The sequence below is a fragment of the Leuciscus leuciscus genome (assembly GCF_965113295.1).
Source record: "Leuciscus leuciscus genome assembly, chromosome: 6".
In the NCBI taxonomy this organism is placed as follows: Eukaryota; Metazoa; Chordata; class Actinopteri; order Cypriniformes; family Leuciscidae; genus Leuciscus; species Leuciscus leuciscus.
The window spans coordinates 28,446,515-28,463,927 of NC_138730.1; the positions used below are offsets into that span (position 1 = coordinate 28,446,515).

The window sequence follows — 17,413 nt, forward strand, 5'->3', positions numbered from 1 at the left end:
GGCAGACTGTGGGATAGAGGGAGGATTAGGGGCTAGTTTGTTTTCCTGGTCCCCTGGAATGTTCCTTTAGCAGTGCTTTTGTACCTGGGCCGGGCCCAAGGTCATCCCTCTGTCTCCACGCAGCTCCTTTTGTGTCTTCCAGCAAGTCTCAACCACACAGAGTCAACACCGCTCCCTCCTCAAAAGCAGAATGTGAGTGGAATTTCAATCCTTCTCGCAACACTCTTTAAATGTTACTTACTTTTCTCATTAAGCAATTTGAGTCCCCCTCCCCACCACTACCACCGATGTTGTTTGACTAAAATGTTGAGGGAAAAAGATCAGCATACCAGTGTATCTCCCAGCCTGTCTGCATCATTCATCACAGGTTTTGTGCCTGGTGTCTGATTGAAGTCTGATGGATTAACTGACTCAGGTGGGCAGTGTTATTGAGCTAGTCACTGCTTGAACTTGTGCCAAAGTTGAGCTTCGTTGCTTTCAATTATTTTAGAGCTTTACGTGAATGAGCCTTTCCACATCTCTACATAAGCTCTTGTATAATGAGTTGAATGGCCTTTGAATCATCTCCATTCCCGTCTACATAATGCCTTGCATGTTATCAATATGTGCAGTTGAAACGGTGGTGTTTTTTTCTTCACTAAGCCTTTTTGTGGCTATTTTCTAGACCAAAACAGTATCAGACTTCTTGATATTTCTTCCAAGATTGTTCAAGACTTTTTAGGAATATGTTGGTCATGTTGCGCTTGATTTTACTATACCAGGGAGCCTTCAAAGTTATTGATTTTTTTTAAAGGCATATATTTGGTGCTGCCCTAACATCTGTCAGGCTAACTGCCATGGAAATGCACTAACAATCATGTCAAAGGTTACATGGGGATTAACATTTCAATTAGGCTAACTGCTTTATTCTTGTTATGCACAAGGTGTTCTTTTCTTTTTTCTTTTAGATCTGCATCGTAGTTAATGTATCTATCTTATTGGCTTTTTCATTCAATATGCAAACTTGACCAACCCAAAGGAGTGTATACACTTTTAAAAATAATGGTTATTTATTGGCACATCCACTGAACCTTTCCACAATAGGGTCTTTAGTGGAGGTTCTTTAAATTATTAAAATGTTTTACACAAAGGAAAACAACTGTTCAAGGTTCTTCTTTTAAGAGTGTAATATGTGAGTATTATTATTAATATAGGCCCACTTCATGTTGGGTGGTGACTTTAAATATTTTAAAAAGCTTCAAATGCAATGTCTCAAAACATTTCAAACCTAAGGATAAACTTCCTCTGTTGCTCGAGAAAAGATGCGCTGATGTTGCCTGTCGTCATAACCTGGGAAACCTGGAGCACACAGTGTGTCAGAGCCGTAAAGACCCAGTAGATGTCGCACTACATACGCCTTACACACTCTTACGGTGGACATGACAAGCATCATGTGCAAAATGCATATTTTGTAGGTAGTCTATATCGAATTCCTGCTATAGTGCAACAGAAATTATTGGTTATTAGAATGGTGACTACACTAATTAGCCTATAAGGCTTTGAAATTGTTGATCTGGGTTTTTACCTTAAGACATTAATAGACATAGGTTGTCGAAAGTCTTGCTGAAACATTGGCCAGATGCTCATGCTAACAAAAAGGCTATTTGTGAAATTAGTCTTTTTAAATAAGTCTATAGGCCTACTGCAGCATTTACGGGTTTGCAGTCCTATTCGAGATTTTGCTTTTCCAAAAATATGAGCCCAAACTTAACTTAATGCGCTTGTTTATTGAACCCCTCAAACAAAAACAAAAAACACAGATTAGTCAGTGGAAAAATAAAACATACGTCTAATCGAAATTCTGAATTGTTTTTTCAATTCCTAAAACATGAAAAATACCTTTACCACTGTTGGCGCGGGAGCGAATTATGGAGAGGTTGGTGGAGGGAGGGGACCTATTTTTACATACAAGTAAACAGCGTTTTCAAGCGATTTAGTGAAGTTAGATTACAAGTTAGTCAGAGCAAAGTCCACGAAGTAACGTTAGATCGGTAGCGAACTAAAGTCGCGCTCCCCCCAGGGGTAACCATAGCAACAGAAGGCTGCTCGAGCGGTTTCCGTTTTCACTTTGTTAAATAAAGTAGCCTAGGCTATTTCAAGAAAATAACACAAATATTAGCATTTTTAGTTTTAGTTGTTTAAAATATCTTTAAAATATTTAATGGCAAGATAACTTTTGCGCAAAAATACATTTTGACCCCAAATTAAAAGTCAAGGCCTGAAGGTCGTTTAATAATTTACACTTCGTACCATGAATTTATTTTGAGTACTTTTGTCAAGAAATTTACATTTAAACAAAAAACTGTTAGTGGAACAGTGGTCAAAACAATGACACGTGACATAATCGGCATAATAACATGAACAGTTCGTTGATACATCGCAACTGTTTAAATAAATTTACCACGCTTCCGTACTTTGCACTATTTCAAATAACGAAATATGATTCTGTAAATACTTTTAGATCCGTCAAAAATCTAATAATATACAAATCTGTGTATAAAAATATAATTTTTGAGCGCCATCCTATGCATAGCCTATCCAATATAACAGAACAGTCGGTTGCACACTCACTGCACAGTCCTGTAATTTCAATGTTTTCTCTTATTTCCTATAATCTCTTGTATGTTTCACAAAATGCACAAAAAACGGTCACATGCTTGAATCGGCGTTTAGCCTACGTTTTCAGAAACAGATAATCCAATACAAATAAATTATTGAGTGAACACTTTAAGGCTTTTCTTACAGAAAATAAAGATAGGCTACATTTGAGTCTGATGTCCACATAGTGATACACTGTAGCTATAGCTGCAGTCTCAACTTAAATCTGAAATCCCGAGTGGATGGAAAGAGTCTCTGTCCAGCAGCCACGATCCGATGTGAAACAGCATACTTGAGTACCAGTGGATGCCGTCCTCCTGAAAAGTGACGTTTGAATCACGAGCCGGAAAAAGCCACGTCATCAGCTTGTGACTTAACCTGACCGGTACAAAAGCCCAATGTGCCCATGTGTGGTTCTCAATAACCGCGTAGCACGAAGCCAGCACCTGATTCACTATTATAGTTCCGTGAGCTGTGACTGGCGCGTAAGAGCCCTCGTGCTCTTCATTGTAAATCCTCTTCACGGTAACGCTCTTGAGGGTCTTGCGTGTGCCATCCGACACCAAAACCTTATCTCCAGGCTTCACGTTGCTGGCAAATGTCGCTGTTACACCCAAACTAGCTGAAGCGTTCCCGATGAAGACTAGGTGCGCGGCTGTGAGGGTGAGCTTTGTAAAAGGCTCTGACGTCTCGATGACGACGAATTGCCTTCTCGTTTTCGGATCGTGGTCCATGAACATAATGAAGTCGCTAAATAAGACATTTCCTCTCTCGTCGGATGCTAAAACCTGGTCGCCCACTTTAAGATCGCTGATATGTTTCCTCCTCCCGTCTGCAAGTGTCACTGTACCCGATCCAGGAAAGCATCCCCCTGATTTAGCAGCGACCGAATTTTCTGCGATAAAAGTAAAAATAGACAATTTAGGAATGTATTTGTAAAGCTCCACAAAAAAAAAGAAGAAAAAAAATCATTGAAAACGGTTTTGATATGGAAATAAATCAAAACTCGTGTAGACTAAAGAAGCAAGGGTTGAAACGCTTGTCTTGTGATTCTGGCTCCTGAATTAACACAACAGTGATCAGACATTGTCATTTAAATTGAGCCTAGACTTTGCTTTTCCTTGATCCCCTTTAGTTTTGTATAACTGTTTGCACAGGTGCAGAGATCCCAACGTGCCAATTCGCGCAGTAAACAGTTTAAAATGCTTACATTTAAGTTGTAAGCAGTTAAATGCAGTTAAATGCTTACAATTAGCAGCATTTAACACTTATTGTAAGGGTTTGTCATTATATTTCAGTTATTTCAGCTGCTTTTGGTTAGAAAACAATTAATTTATTAATGTGTTAACGATAATTGTTTTCATATTAGGATCTTTTTTTTCCCATATTCACAAATTATTACCCTGTAAACATTTAAACATTTTTATATAAGATCTCAAAATAACTTAGAAATATTAATTTCCTTGAGTAGCCTTATACAGGCTGTTTGAGGTAACAGAGTGCCAAGAGGTTCTCCAATGTGGCAATCTGAAGAACCCCAAATGATGCCTCATCTTTTCAGGCTATTTGCTGAAGTTCTTGGATATGTTTCTCAAATTATACACATTAGCACATAAATAGACTGAGATATTTCACTGATGCATCTATATAGCATAAGCTGCATGTATTATGTCAGATAGGCCTATGGTGGCATTGCTCTCACCTGCTTTGACGGAGCAGTGTATGTGGGCTTTAGATTCGTAATAGACCCAGTCGAATCCTGCCTCAACTGCTAGCCTAGATAGCATCCCATACTTGCTTTTATCCCTGTCTGAGGTAGTTATGTCCACTGCGCGTCCCTCGTAGTGCAAAGATTCTTCGGAATGGTGACCATCCTCATCCCAGCCTTCAGTGACGCGCAGTTTCACGCCCGGCCAATGATTCATAACCGATATCGCCAACGAATTTAACTTGTCCTTACAGCGCTGAATGAGTGAGAGAGGAAGGTTGTCAATACTCATAATACATACCCTTTTAAAGTGTCAGAAGATTTACTGAATGTTTAGAGATAAAAATATGAATAAATAAAAAGTATGCTCAAATGGGTCTTTCGGTCCTCCTCTCCAAGTCATCACTGAAACTTTTTTTTTTTTTTTTGTAGGCTATATGCATACGACTAGCAGTGACCTTTATGTTGTTTCTGTGTGTTTAAAAAAAAAATTCTTGCAAAATGCTAAATATAGGCCTACATCTAAAAAGGAATTACTGGTCAATTGATGTAATCATTTCAGAATTAGATTGATTTTAAATAACTGCCAGTCAGCCACAGTTAACATCAGTTTGTGCGAAGGACAGATCGTTTATTGCCATAGGTCAAGAGCGCAGACTCTAGACCGACCGATCGATAACCGAGAGGAGTTGAAAATTCAAGTTCTTTCTCTCAGCATGTGCAGCAGTAATCAATTACAGAGACGTTGCCACCAATGAGTCGCTTAAATGCTGATGCTGCTGAAATTAAATGCTAGTATCTTCTATGGCACTGTGGACATGTGCATTTTTGTACTGGGGCAAGTTGCTTACTTTGATGCTGGAGATTGCGAGAGAAAACGTTTTGTAATTGGCTTCAAGTAATTATCCTAAAACATTTTAATCAGAGAAAGCAGTCGAGCAGCTGAGTGGAATGCAACAAAACGCGCTCGCCACGGGAGCCGGTATTATCCAATGCTACGCGCAACATCAGTGACAAAGATCACGTCTGACCCACATTTTCTATTAAGCAGACAATAAAAGCAGGTCATGAGATGTATTCATAAACAGACACGCAGAAGTGATCTTGAGGGAACGAATTAATTGATCGGGCAGACCAGAGGAAAAAAAAAAAAGTATATTACGCAATGCTTACGATGTATGGAGGCGGGGTGTTTCGTGTATTTAATTATGTTATTAACTGTCAGAAGCCTTGCTTGATGAGAAAAAAAAAATTGTGCTCAGCAAATGTTTTTGACCACTAACACTAAATTATCCAACGGTGCTTATTTTGCACTAATGTCAAAGATAGACTATCATGCGAATTTCCAGGGCAACGAATAGTCATTTTGATTTAATATGAATATTTAAGTAAAAAAAACAAAAACATAAAGCTCGCGCGTTCCATGTAAAGTCTTAAGTTAATGTTCATATTGAGAATATCACTTAAGCCCAGCTGCCTGGTGAAAATGTTATAGCCTACACTGCTGTGTCGGATTGTCAACAGTTAAAGTTTAGTTTTACCGCGCGCTGTCAAAGTGCCTGGAAACCTAAATAAAGGTTCTGTTACAAATTTGTACAGCCTGATGCAATATAAGAACTTATTAGAGTTACACCAATAACTTTTTATTCTCTAGTTATGCAATAAAACATCCCTGCTCTGTTCTGGTGCGTTAAATAACACAAAAACCAATTTGCTGATCTAAAGAACCCATAATGCAACATCAATGTTTTTAACAATCTCCAAAAAGTCATATCGGAAATTCAAAAATATTTTAACAGCCAAAAAATTGAGATCGATTATTTATGATAGTGTGCGGGTAATTACGCACGCATGAGTCCATACCTTGGTCATCAGTCTGTCAGCGTTTGTGTTTTCCTCGTCTTTAAAGATGATATCGGGATTATAATTCGGAATCAGCTCATTAAATCTCTCTGAATCCTTTGTGATTTTGCCTTCGTATTTGCCGCTGGCCCCAAGCGTTTTCTCGGCGACGTTGGGAATGAATTGCTTGTAAGACAACGGGGTTAATTTCTTTGGGTGTCTTCGGTTTCCATAACCTCTACCAGGACCACAGGCTAATCCAAAAGGCGTCAGAAGCAGGCTGATAAAACACAGACAAGCAATTTGCTTCAGATGCTGCCTTACGTCCATGACGTTAAATGATCTCTTCGGATCTCTAAAGTTTAGTCACTCACAGGGTCTTCTCGCGCGTGCCGGATGGATGCTACCCAACGACCACTACCGAAGCAGGTGCAATAACGACCGCTCTCGATAGCCACTGACTGAGCACATTGGAGGTTGGCTGTCACTGCTAAGTGGGAGACGAAAGAGCGACTTAGTTTGACGGGAGGTAGGGTCAGACGCTTATGAGTAGAGGCAGTCTACCCATATGAATTACAGAGCAAATCTATGGCAGGGGGAGGGAGTCTATTGACTTGACGGAGTGCCGTCCAACTATGATGCCATCCGCGCAAAGACTGTCTCCTCTCCATACCTCCCTCATTTCTGCTGAAATGACACAAACGTATTCTCACGTTGCCATGGTAAACTCTAGGTTTAATGTCAATGAAATTATGTTATTAGAAGCGGTTTCAAATCAGTAGAAATAACAAATGGTTATAAAAATTATATTTTAAAGAAACAAAAATATCATCAGAATTGCATTATTTTAAATCAGCCCTTTAAAATACCTTTTACCCCTCTTTTCAAAACTGTGTGTTATCTCAAGTCACTGCATCCTGCTTCTTAACATATTATTATTATTGTTTGATTATAGGTTAATGTACAAAAGTTGACATACTTGGACATGGCCATGATTTTAAGAAGAATTGTTTAAAAAAAGAAGAAAAAACAAACATTAAATGACTTATATTCTTGTGCTGTCTCTTCATTCCTTTATAATGACTGTCTAATTTTATTATTATTATTATTATTATTATTTAGTCAGACTTCTCTTCAAGGCTGGTGTAGACTTCATGAAGTCCCAGCACAGTGAAGTGTAAGTCACTCGCAGTTCCAAAAGCTGAACTACACTGTTGGCCGTTGTATCTTTATCCGTTTTCTTTTTGTCTTTGGTAGGGAATAATCAGGGCATCCAAAGTCTTAGACTGTGGGCTAAATTACCCACTCCTCCTATTTACTATTTTGCCTTTATAAACTATGTCTGCCTCATAATGCTAATAGCGAATTTTGTAATAAAGTAAAAGTTGCCATCATCAAGATGATCATAAGGCACTTTTGACTGGTGAAAAGTTTCTTGTGTGTTGAGTCTGATTGGCGCTGTTGAGTCTGATATGCGCTGTTGTTTGTGCTGCTTTAGTAAAAATATCAGCATCTTATATTCTTTGTGACTCTTATTGAAGGGGTTTTGTTTTGCGGAGGGGGTTTGTTTTCTCCATATAGGCAAAATGAATAAATGGTGCATCTCTGAATTTATAACACCTACCTGGTTTGGCCTTTCAAGAGCTTCTGAAAATTGGCATGTGAGTGAGCAAAAACTCACCCTCTTGCCACTCTGTGTGGTTTGACCCACAGATGACTCAGCCACACTAAACGCTAAACCTTCATTTGCTAAAACAAATTTATTTATGTGACATGAATATATAGCTATACACAATTTTGTATACAAAATAAGGATTTGTTTACAGGATATCTCAGACTATGAGATCCGTTCTGCAACAGGTGTCCCATGATAGAGTAAAGTGGCCATTTCATTTCTTCAGTCAGAAATATATATAAATATATATACAAATAAATCATTTTGATATTTTATGATGTTTAGATGTTCAGCTTAAAAGATAAACCAACATATTTGTTTAGAATCCACTACGCAGCCAGACACATTTATACTCTTCAGTGACCTCTTTAAACAAAATATATAGTCCTGCAATCACTCTTAAAAGGCTGAGGTGACCTTAACTCAAAAAAAAGTTCAATTTGTGAGATGAAACCATTCTTGTTTTTGATTTAGATGGGATGATGGTGGAACAGGACGTCCTTGCATCATTTGGCTGTTCTGGCAACAAGTGCTGTCAATCCTGAAAGCTCTCAGTGAGACATGCTTTAATGAACAGACTCTTCAATGTTAGGACTGAATTCTCAGCTCTCTCTGGTAAAGACAAACTTTTCCACATTGCAGTAAGTACAGACATTCACATTAACAAGTTAGGCTAAGTTGGCCAGTCCATTAAATCGGACAATATTTTATTACATGTTGCCCGTTTGGCCAATCAGTTCTGTTAGTTAGGGCATACTCACACTAGGCATTGTTGCCAGTACATGCGTACTGCGCCCAAGCCTACCTCTTCAAGCAGGCCATGCAGGGCATGGTATGGCGAGATCACACTGGTCAAACGTGCTCGGGCACGGTTCAGATCGCCTAGTGTGAGTACACCCTTAGTCCCTTGTGTCACAATTGAATAAATACTGGATTCAATTAATATAATTTCATATATATGCAAACTTATGAACAGAACTGTGTGTATATATATACTGTATGGCCAAAAGTTTACATACACCTTGCAGAATCTCCAAAATGTTAACTATTGTAACATATAAGAAGGATAATACAAAATGCATATAATTTTTTATTTAGTACTGTCCTGAAAAAGATATTTTACATAGAATACATTTACATATAGTCCACAATACAAAATAAAAGTTGCATTTATAAAAAAGACCCCATTCAAAAGTTTACATTCATTTGATTCTTAATACTGTCGCGTTAATGGATGATCCACAACTTTTCTTTTTTCTTTTTTGATGGTTGTTCACCCTTTCCAGCAGTGACTGTATGATTTTGAGATCCATCTTTTCATACTGAGGACAACTGAGGGACTGAGGGAATTTACCCTGATCTTCAAATTCAAAAAGTTTTCACCCCCTGGTTCTAAATGCATCATGTTTCCTTCTGGAGCATCAGTGAATGTTTTCACCTTTTGTAATATTATATTGTAATTTGAATTATCATATCGTATATCGTAATTATTGTATTATTTGCATCTCAAAGTCATACATTCACTGCTGGAAAGGGTTCAAATATGCAAAAGATGCTGGAAAACTGAAGAATTTGCAGGACCTGGAGGATTTTTATGAAGAACATTAAGCAGTTTAACTGCTCAGGACAAACAACGAACTCATGAACAACCATCACAAAACATAAAAACAGTTGTTGATCATCTAGGTAACAATTCACAGTATTAAGATCCAAGGGTATGCCAACTTTTGAATTATTAATTTATGTAAATTCTGTTATTTTTTTTTGTTTTGTGGACTATATGTCAACATCTGTTATGTTAAACAGCTTATTCAGGACAGTACGAAATAAAAAATAGCATGCACTTTTTATGATCCCTTTTTATGATCCCTCTTATACAGTAGTCAACATTTGAAGTGTATCAAAACATTTCATCAAAGTTGTCCTAAGACAAGAACGGGTATTGTTCACAATTCATGTACAACTTTGATTAAAGGTTTTGATCCACTTCAAATGTTGACTACTGGATGTATGCTATGTTGTTGCTTGCAATGCAAATTGCATTGCGCTGTATAGTATTTACATTTTTCTGCATCACAATATGCTTAAACATGAACAAGGATTAGCAGTTTGCTATAATAACTGTTGAAACCACTATAAGTTGAGTATTCAACCCTCTGGCCTTTGAAAATGCTGGATTTTTTTTTAGCCCTGCCTCAGTTTTAGTTGTTTCATGGTTTATGTAAATTCTCAGTGCCGACCATCCATCTGGTTAGGTCTGAAAGACATACTTGAACCAGTCTTTTTAGTCCTTTAAAATACCTGTGGACAGATGGGTCACTGGACCAGTTAAGCTGTTTCAGATAGGTATGGTTTATTCTTGTCGGCCAAAAGGCCATTCACATCCACAGGAAATACCTGGCTTTACTAATGGGAGGCCTCCGTTTTAAGTTTTGACGGACCCTTGTAAATGTTATGGCCTTCCAATATCTGGTTGTGAGACTTGTAGTGGTTTCTGAAAATGGTTACAGAGTTATACAGGGACCTCTTGAATGTTGCAGAGCAATGCGACAAAGCAATGTCATTCTCATAGTAATGCTCTGAGATTTTCATCCTCATTTTGCAAGGTTGCGTGACTTGAACCCATGCATGATTTCTTTCTTAACTATCTGAAGTTTTGATCAATTGCTTTCTTTTTATTCTATCAGCTACAAATATTCAGTACCTACCACATTTAAATGAACAGTCCACTATCTTTGTCAGGTAGGGATAAGGAGGGGCCATTGTGAAAGAGTTTTGGGACAGTTAACAGTAGGGATGCGCCATATATCTGTACCATATCAACTATTGGCCAGTGTTGACTGACAGAGTGACTGATCAATTTTAGATATTTATTTTTGCATGCTCATTACAGCTATTTATGCTTTTAGATTACCTTTGCTGTCATCTAACACTCACTTAAAGTTAATCTTTAAAAAAGATTAATAATTTAATAAGACTATTAAATGTAATCTTTAGCAAATCTTAAAGTGAATATCCATATTTCATACCGTACAATAAAATTCTATATTAATTTGGTTAAATTATTTATAAGTGTTGCCTATTCACTTTTAGCATTCAAAATGATTTTTTTAGTTTTTAATGCTTTACTTTTGAATCATTTTAGTCTTTTACTTTAGTGTTTTACTATTGAATTATTTAGACAAAATATGTATTATTTTGCCCATTATCGGTTAACATAGATAAGGTTTATTACTGGAATCATCATAAGTTGGAAATTGTATAAACATTCAGTAAAGGTTTGCATTGAATAGCATTGTATTCCAGCAAAAATGTGTATGAATTTCTAGAAGTTACAAAGCAGTATCATTTTCAGCTGTTAGATGTAAAAATAAATACATTTTTAATTTTAAAAAGTAATTTTAATGGAAAATATACATTTATTTCGGACACAGACAACCCCCATTGCAAATCTGGTTTATTTGCCAAATGTACAGACTTTCAGCTGTTTGTAATGAACAAATCAAACAAAAGTAATTGAAATAGCTCAACACAACAAATGCTTCAAGTGGTTTCCCCAAATTCAACTAAAAACGCAACTTTTAATGACTTCTGCAGTCTCAAAATGATCCAACCCTCTGAATGGAATCCTTCACAACAGCACAAATCTGCAAAACAGGGGCCGGTTGCATAAACCTCTAAGACTAGTCTTACAAGTTAGACAAATTTATTTTCTTTAAGACGGTTCATGGCTTTTTTAAATCAGTTACATAAAAACGTAGATAAGCCTACTTTGATACCGAAAACTAAGACTGACTGCCCCTGACTACTGCTAGTAGGTCATACTAGAACTTAAGACACTGTCTTAACATTATGGCTATGTTTATGCAACCGGCCGCAGGTGTTGTCTCAAACACACCCGATGCAACTAATCAAGGGCTTCATTAGTTGCACCAGAACACATAAAATATTTGAACTGGCTAGGTTTGTTGAGTGTCATGTTTGACTGCATGTTAGAAATATGGTCAAAAGAATGGTCCAAAAAAGTTAAGAGAAGATATCATCACCCTTCACAAACAAAGAACGGGATACAAAAAGATAGCAAAGGTACAAAATGTTCCTAGAGACACAGTTGGAAGCATAGTTCACAAGTTCAAAGTTAAAGGAACAGTGGTTACACTATCTGGCCAGGGCAGAAAAAGGAAGCTTTCAACGGCTGCAACCAGATTTCTGAGAAGGCAGGTTCAGAAAAACCCTTGGGTGACGGCAGAAGACCTGCAGCAAGACTTGGTGGCAACAGGCACTGAGGTTTCAGCTTGCACAGTAAGACGTGTTTTAAACTCATGCCAGTGATAATGACATGCAGCGTGTGGAAGGCAAGATGGATTCATTAAAGTATCAGGAAATCCAAGGAGAAAAACGTTGTGCTGTCAGTGAGTAAGCTGAAGCTTGGGCGTCATTGGACCTTCCAACAGGACAATGATCCCAAGCACACCTCAAATTCCACCAAAGCTTGGTTTCAGAAGAAGTCCTGGAAGATTCTACAGTGACCATCACAGTCACCTAACTTGAACACCATAAATCTCTGGTGGGATTTAAAGAAGGAGGTTGCAGCACGCAAACCCAAGAATATTACTGAGCTGGAGGCCATTGCTCATGAGGAATACGCTGATTTCACGCAGCCGTTATTTTGAAATCGAAAGCGAGACTCCGGTGGGAAGAAAACCGGAAGTGTCGCCTTTAATCACAGGAGAGTCGTGAATGCGATGGCGTATTGTTGTTTAATGATGTTGTGTCAATTCTAACAATTCTTTCATACTTTAGACTATATACAGTGAAATTCATTTATAAATAAAATATTTTTTTTATATATAATTCAGAATGTAAAAAAAGAAGCAGGAATGAACTATATACATATCCTATATTGGATATTAACATCCAATAGTGTAAATCGCGGCAGCAGCTTCAGGTTGGTAATCCAAGGCATTGTTGTTTATCTTTACTTCCGGGGTTCTTCCCACCGGAGCCTCACTTTCGATTTCAAAATGGCGGTTGCGTGAAATCAGCGTATAGGCTAAAATTCCTCAGAAACGCCAGAAGCTTGTGTCTGGTTATACATCTCGTTTGCAACAGGTCATAACAGCAAAAGGGTGTTCTACTAAGTACTGAAGATGCTTGCCATGAAGGGGTTGAATAATTTTGAGACTGCGTTTTGTGTGTCATTAAATGTCATAAGTGTCATAATAATGAGTCATTAAAAGTTGCATTTTTAGTTGAATTTGGGGAAACCACTTGAAACATTTGTAGTGTTGAGCTATTTCCATTACTTTTGTTTTTGTTCATTTCAAACAGCTGAAAGTCTGTATATTTTGCCAATAAACCTGATTTGCAATAGGAGTTGAATAATTTTGATTACAACTGTACAAGATTTTGTCATGAAGCCAGTGAAAAAATTGCCATGGTATGTAAAAATCTGAATTTCTGACCTAACTAGCATAAAAATCATTAACTAATGAGTTCCTAATAAGTGATTTCCTCTAGAATTGCAGTATGTTTGTGAAATGGAAGCACTGAAACTGAATTTCTGTTGGTGAATCAGCATAATATCAATTCATTTATTCACCTGGCACACAGGCTCACTGTTCTCTCTGCCAAAGCGGGTCTTACCACTAATGAATGCTCTAATGCCAATAAAGCCCTCTAATTCACTCATCTTCCTCCCAGCATCGCCCGGGTGACTCAGTAACATAAAGTTTGGGCAGAGATGACCTGGAACTGCTACATTATCCTACCATTTTCTTAGTCCTAAATTAGATTTGCTTAGTCACTTTATTTGCATGTTTTCATAAGAACAAAAGAATAATGATGAAATACGAGTTACATTTTTGTATGTGATCATATATGACTTTTATATGATTGACACAGTACAAAAACAATTATGAGGCCGTCTTTATCTAATGCAGGATTTTTGCATAAAGAAATGTTCCTTCTTGAGGAACAAAATGTATATTCCACGCCGCCTCCTGTTTCCATCCTTTCATGGTTTATTAAATGAAGAATACAATCAAATACTATAGGATTGAGGTGCTATCTGAGAATTTCCTCTCCGCCCCTCAGGCCTGAGGTTCCTGGAGTTTAAGTTTGTACAGGAAAGCAGTTACCATATTCACATGTCTCAGTAATTGAGAACACTGCTTGGCAGCCCATAGTGGACTTTTAGACAAATGTGTCCAATACTCCCTAATTAGTTGGTGAGACAACGGGCAATCTATACTTAGAATGTGAACCGAATGAAAGCCTCAAGAAACAGTAGGCCTCTTTGCCGCAAATTTTGTCTTTTTTTTACGCTCAACAATGAACAGAGGTTTTGTTCCACTGGATATGCTGTCGCTCCCTTCCTGCAATAATTATCAGGACCTTTTGATAATAAACTTGACCCCAGTGTCCTTCACATTCAGTGCGTATTGTAAAGCACTTGCTTTCAGACCTTCCTTTGCTAAATTAAATGGAGACAGAGGTGAGCTCACTATACTGTAAAAAGAAAAAAAGTTTAGCCTTAAGTACAATCAACTTGGATGTTAAAGTAATTTTTTTTTAAACGGACTTAAAAAATAAGCTTAATCTTGTATTACATAAAACCAGTTGAAAATTGCTTAACTTATTTTGATTAGTTATAGCAATGTAAAAACATGTTGACATAACTTATTAATCATATCATTTTTTACAGTGTAGATTCAGTCTGTGGTAAAGGCACAGAGAAGTTTCATTGAATTGACACTTGCTCTTGTTCCTTTACCTCCATTAAATTTGACAATCATGTTAATTTTGTGTTTATTAGGTTATAGGTTTTTTACCTAACCTTCCATGGTATTCTAATAATTCACAGAGCAGATAGGATGGATGAGCAAGTAAATACGGTGGTCTGTTTCATTTATAGAAGAGTAGACTTTCCATTAGCTGCCATTTTTATCAATCAGTACCTCGGGTGTGGAGTGGATCAATGGTCTGTCGCTATGGCAACTGGCACAAAGTGATGGGTAATTCCACAAGGTGAGGGGAAGGATCCTGTGAGGTGGCAAAGACAGACAAGATCGATAAGGCCCAAGATAATGAGTGTGAATGCTCAATCCTGCCAGCCCTGAATCCTGTCTCTCTCAAGATAGCTGCTTCAAATTGTGACAGACAAATAAACGCAAATTATCTAATGTTGTTTTTAAAAAAACATTTTAGTATGTATATTCTGATATTGATGATCCTTCAGAAATCATTCTAAATTGTTGATTTGATGCTCAAGAAACATTATTATCATTGTTGAAAACAGATGTGATACATTCCGTGATGCATTCTGTTCACAATTCTTTGATGAATAGAAAATTCAAAAGAATAGTATTTGAAATAGAACTGAGGCCCTAATCCAAAGTGTGTTGTGAGTTGGTATTGATAAATCCCAAATGTATATGTTTTGGGTTGAAAAACTTTTCTTTCGGTGTACGCTTTTACTTTTGGCAAAGAAAAATTAGCTACAGATCTCCTGACCTCCAGATTAATACTGTGTTTTCAGTCTAATTACAAGCAACTATGAAAGAAGATTACAACTGGAGGAGGAATGCTAGAAATTCTCCCGTTTGAGGTTAAACCAATGCGTTAAGCCTTTGCGGTGTGATGCTTTTGCTTTTTTTACACCAACAGTGAATTCAGTAGAGGTTTGCTACCAAACATGTCATGCATTTTAGCCCAGTGCAGTTTGATTGAACAGTACCTGCCTACCTGTACGGTTACTGTATATCACAAACCTACAGTTTAGGTTTTCACCACATGCTAATACTGTAAATAAATTAACTAGTGCGGTCAGTCGATTTAAATTTTTTTACTAATTAGTCTCACATTTTTCTTCAATTAATCGCACCTAACATTAAAGTTTTTAATAATGTTTATATTATAATAATTTCACATTTAATCTTCAGATTAATGTAGAAAGAACATTAAGACAGTAGCCTATATTTTAAATATTTATTTATTTAAATAAATGTATATTTTTATTTATTACTTTTATTATCCTTAAAGGGATAGTTCACCCAAAAATGAAAAAATTCTGTCAATAATTACTCACCCTCATGTCGTCCTAAACCCGTAAGACTTTCCTTCATCTTCGGAACATAAATTAAGATCTTTTTATGAAATCTGAGAGCTTTCTGTACTGTCTATAGACACCTATATGCAACTGCCAATTTGGAGCTTCAAAAAGTTCGATCAGTTTTAGTTAATTAGGTTCATTCTCGTGTTTACGCAGTATGTTTGAGCTTCCACAAGGACCAATGAGGTTCATTCTCATGTGTTACGTTTGAGCTTCCACAAGAACCAATGAGGTTTGTTCTCGCGCGTCAAGCAGGTTCGGTTGAGTTTCTGATTATGTTTGCTGATCAATGTTTTAATGTGAATAAGAATTCAACCAACTGAGAGGACTTGCGCCACTGGCCAGAGTGGTCCACATACACCTTTAAAGCCCAAACAGGGCAAAGCAAATGGAGCCTAAATAACGTGGACAAAGATATATCACTTAGAAAAACAGTCATCTAGTAGAAGGCGCACAAGCGTTTTCAATGGTCTCCCAAACATTAAAAATCCGGCCATGGATGAGCAAAGGCATCTATCCCCAGAGGTGCCGGATGAGACAGGGAGAACCACAGGAGGTGCGGAGTCGAGTCTTGCAACACAAAGAGGTCCACCTACCGCCTCGACGAAAAGGCTCCAAATCTGCAGCATCCACTCCGCTACCTGTCAACAGGAAGTCCTTTTGCAAGGTTTAAGGCTCCTGAAACGTGAACTGCTGTCAGCGAAAGGAACCTGTCTTGAGCCCAAAGGAGGAGGCGGCACGCATGCTTGTTCAGGGTGCATGACCGCGAACCTCTCTGGCGATTTATGTGGGACACCACTGCCACGTTGTCCATCCTGACAATAAAGTGATCTAGACCCAGAGAGACGGCTCGCAACTCTAGGCAGTTTATGTGCCACGAGAGCAGCTCGCCTGTCCAAACACCGTTTTAAGCTGGTCTGTCCTTGAAGACAGCTCCCCAACCAGTCAGGGAGGCTTCTGTCGTGATAACCTGATGGCGGCAGACCGCGCCCATCTTGACTCCTTGAAGCAAAAAGAGAGGGTCTTTCCACCTCCAGAGAGCACAAAGGCAACTGTGCGATACTCTCAGCAGACGGAAAGCTGACCAAGAAGGGTGAATGCCCCTGAGTTTCATCAACCAATGGCCTCATATGAAGCAAACCCAAATGCAGCACAGGAGAGGCTTCTGCCATGAGCTCCAGAAGTCTGTGACGTGCCCACCACGACATGATGGCCAAGCCTGAAACGGGCCAAGCAAGCACGCACGGAGACTGGAAACTCGAGCAGGGGCCAAGCAGGCCTGCATTGAGAGAGAATCGAGCAGGACACCAAAAAAAATGGTCCGTTGAGAAGGTGTTAAGACGCTCTTCTGAGCATTCAGCCTGAGACCAAGAGACCGGAGGTGGTGGAGAAGGACGTCCCTGTGATAACACACTAACTCTCTGGATTGAGCCAGAAT

The 17,413-nt window shown here is 38.1% G+C and overlaps 1 protein-coding gene across 1 annotated transcript; it reads right to left on the minus strand.

Moving 5' to 3' along the window:
• Window positions 1–1,763: 1,763 nt before the first annotated feature.
• shhb (sonic hedgehog signaling molecule b) lies at window positions 1,764–7,057 on the minus strand. The gene is made up of 3 exons (XM_082172453.1): window positions 6,209–7,057; window positions 4,340–4,601; window positions 1,764–3,532 (listed from the first exon to the last, which is right to left on the minus strand). The coding sequence occupies exons 1-3, from the start codon at window positions 6,515–6,517 to the stop codon at window positions 2,853–2,855; spliced, it is 1,251 nt and encodes a 416-aa protein (XP_082028579.1). The 5' UTR covers window positions 6,518–7,057; the 3' UTR covers window positions 1,764–2,852.
• Window positions 7,058–17,413: the final 10,356 nt, after the last annotated feature.

Coding starts and splice junctions, on each gene's coding strand:
- shhb (XM_082172453.1), bottom strand. CDS start 6,517: ATGGACGTAAGGCAGCATCTGAAGCAAATTGCTTGTCTGTGTTTTATC. Junction 4,602..6,208: donor CTGACAGACTGATGACCAAG/GTATGGACTCAT, acceptor TCACTCATTCAG/CGCTGTAAGGACAAGTTAAA. Junction 3,533..4,339: donor ACACTGCTCCGTCAAAGCAG/GTGAGAGCAATG, acceptor CTTTTATCGCAG/AAAATTCGGTCGCTGCTAAA.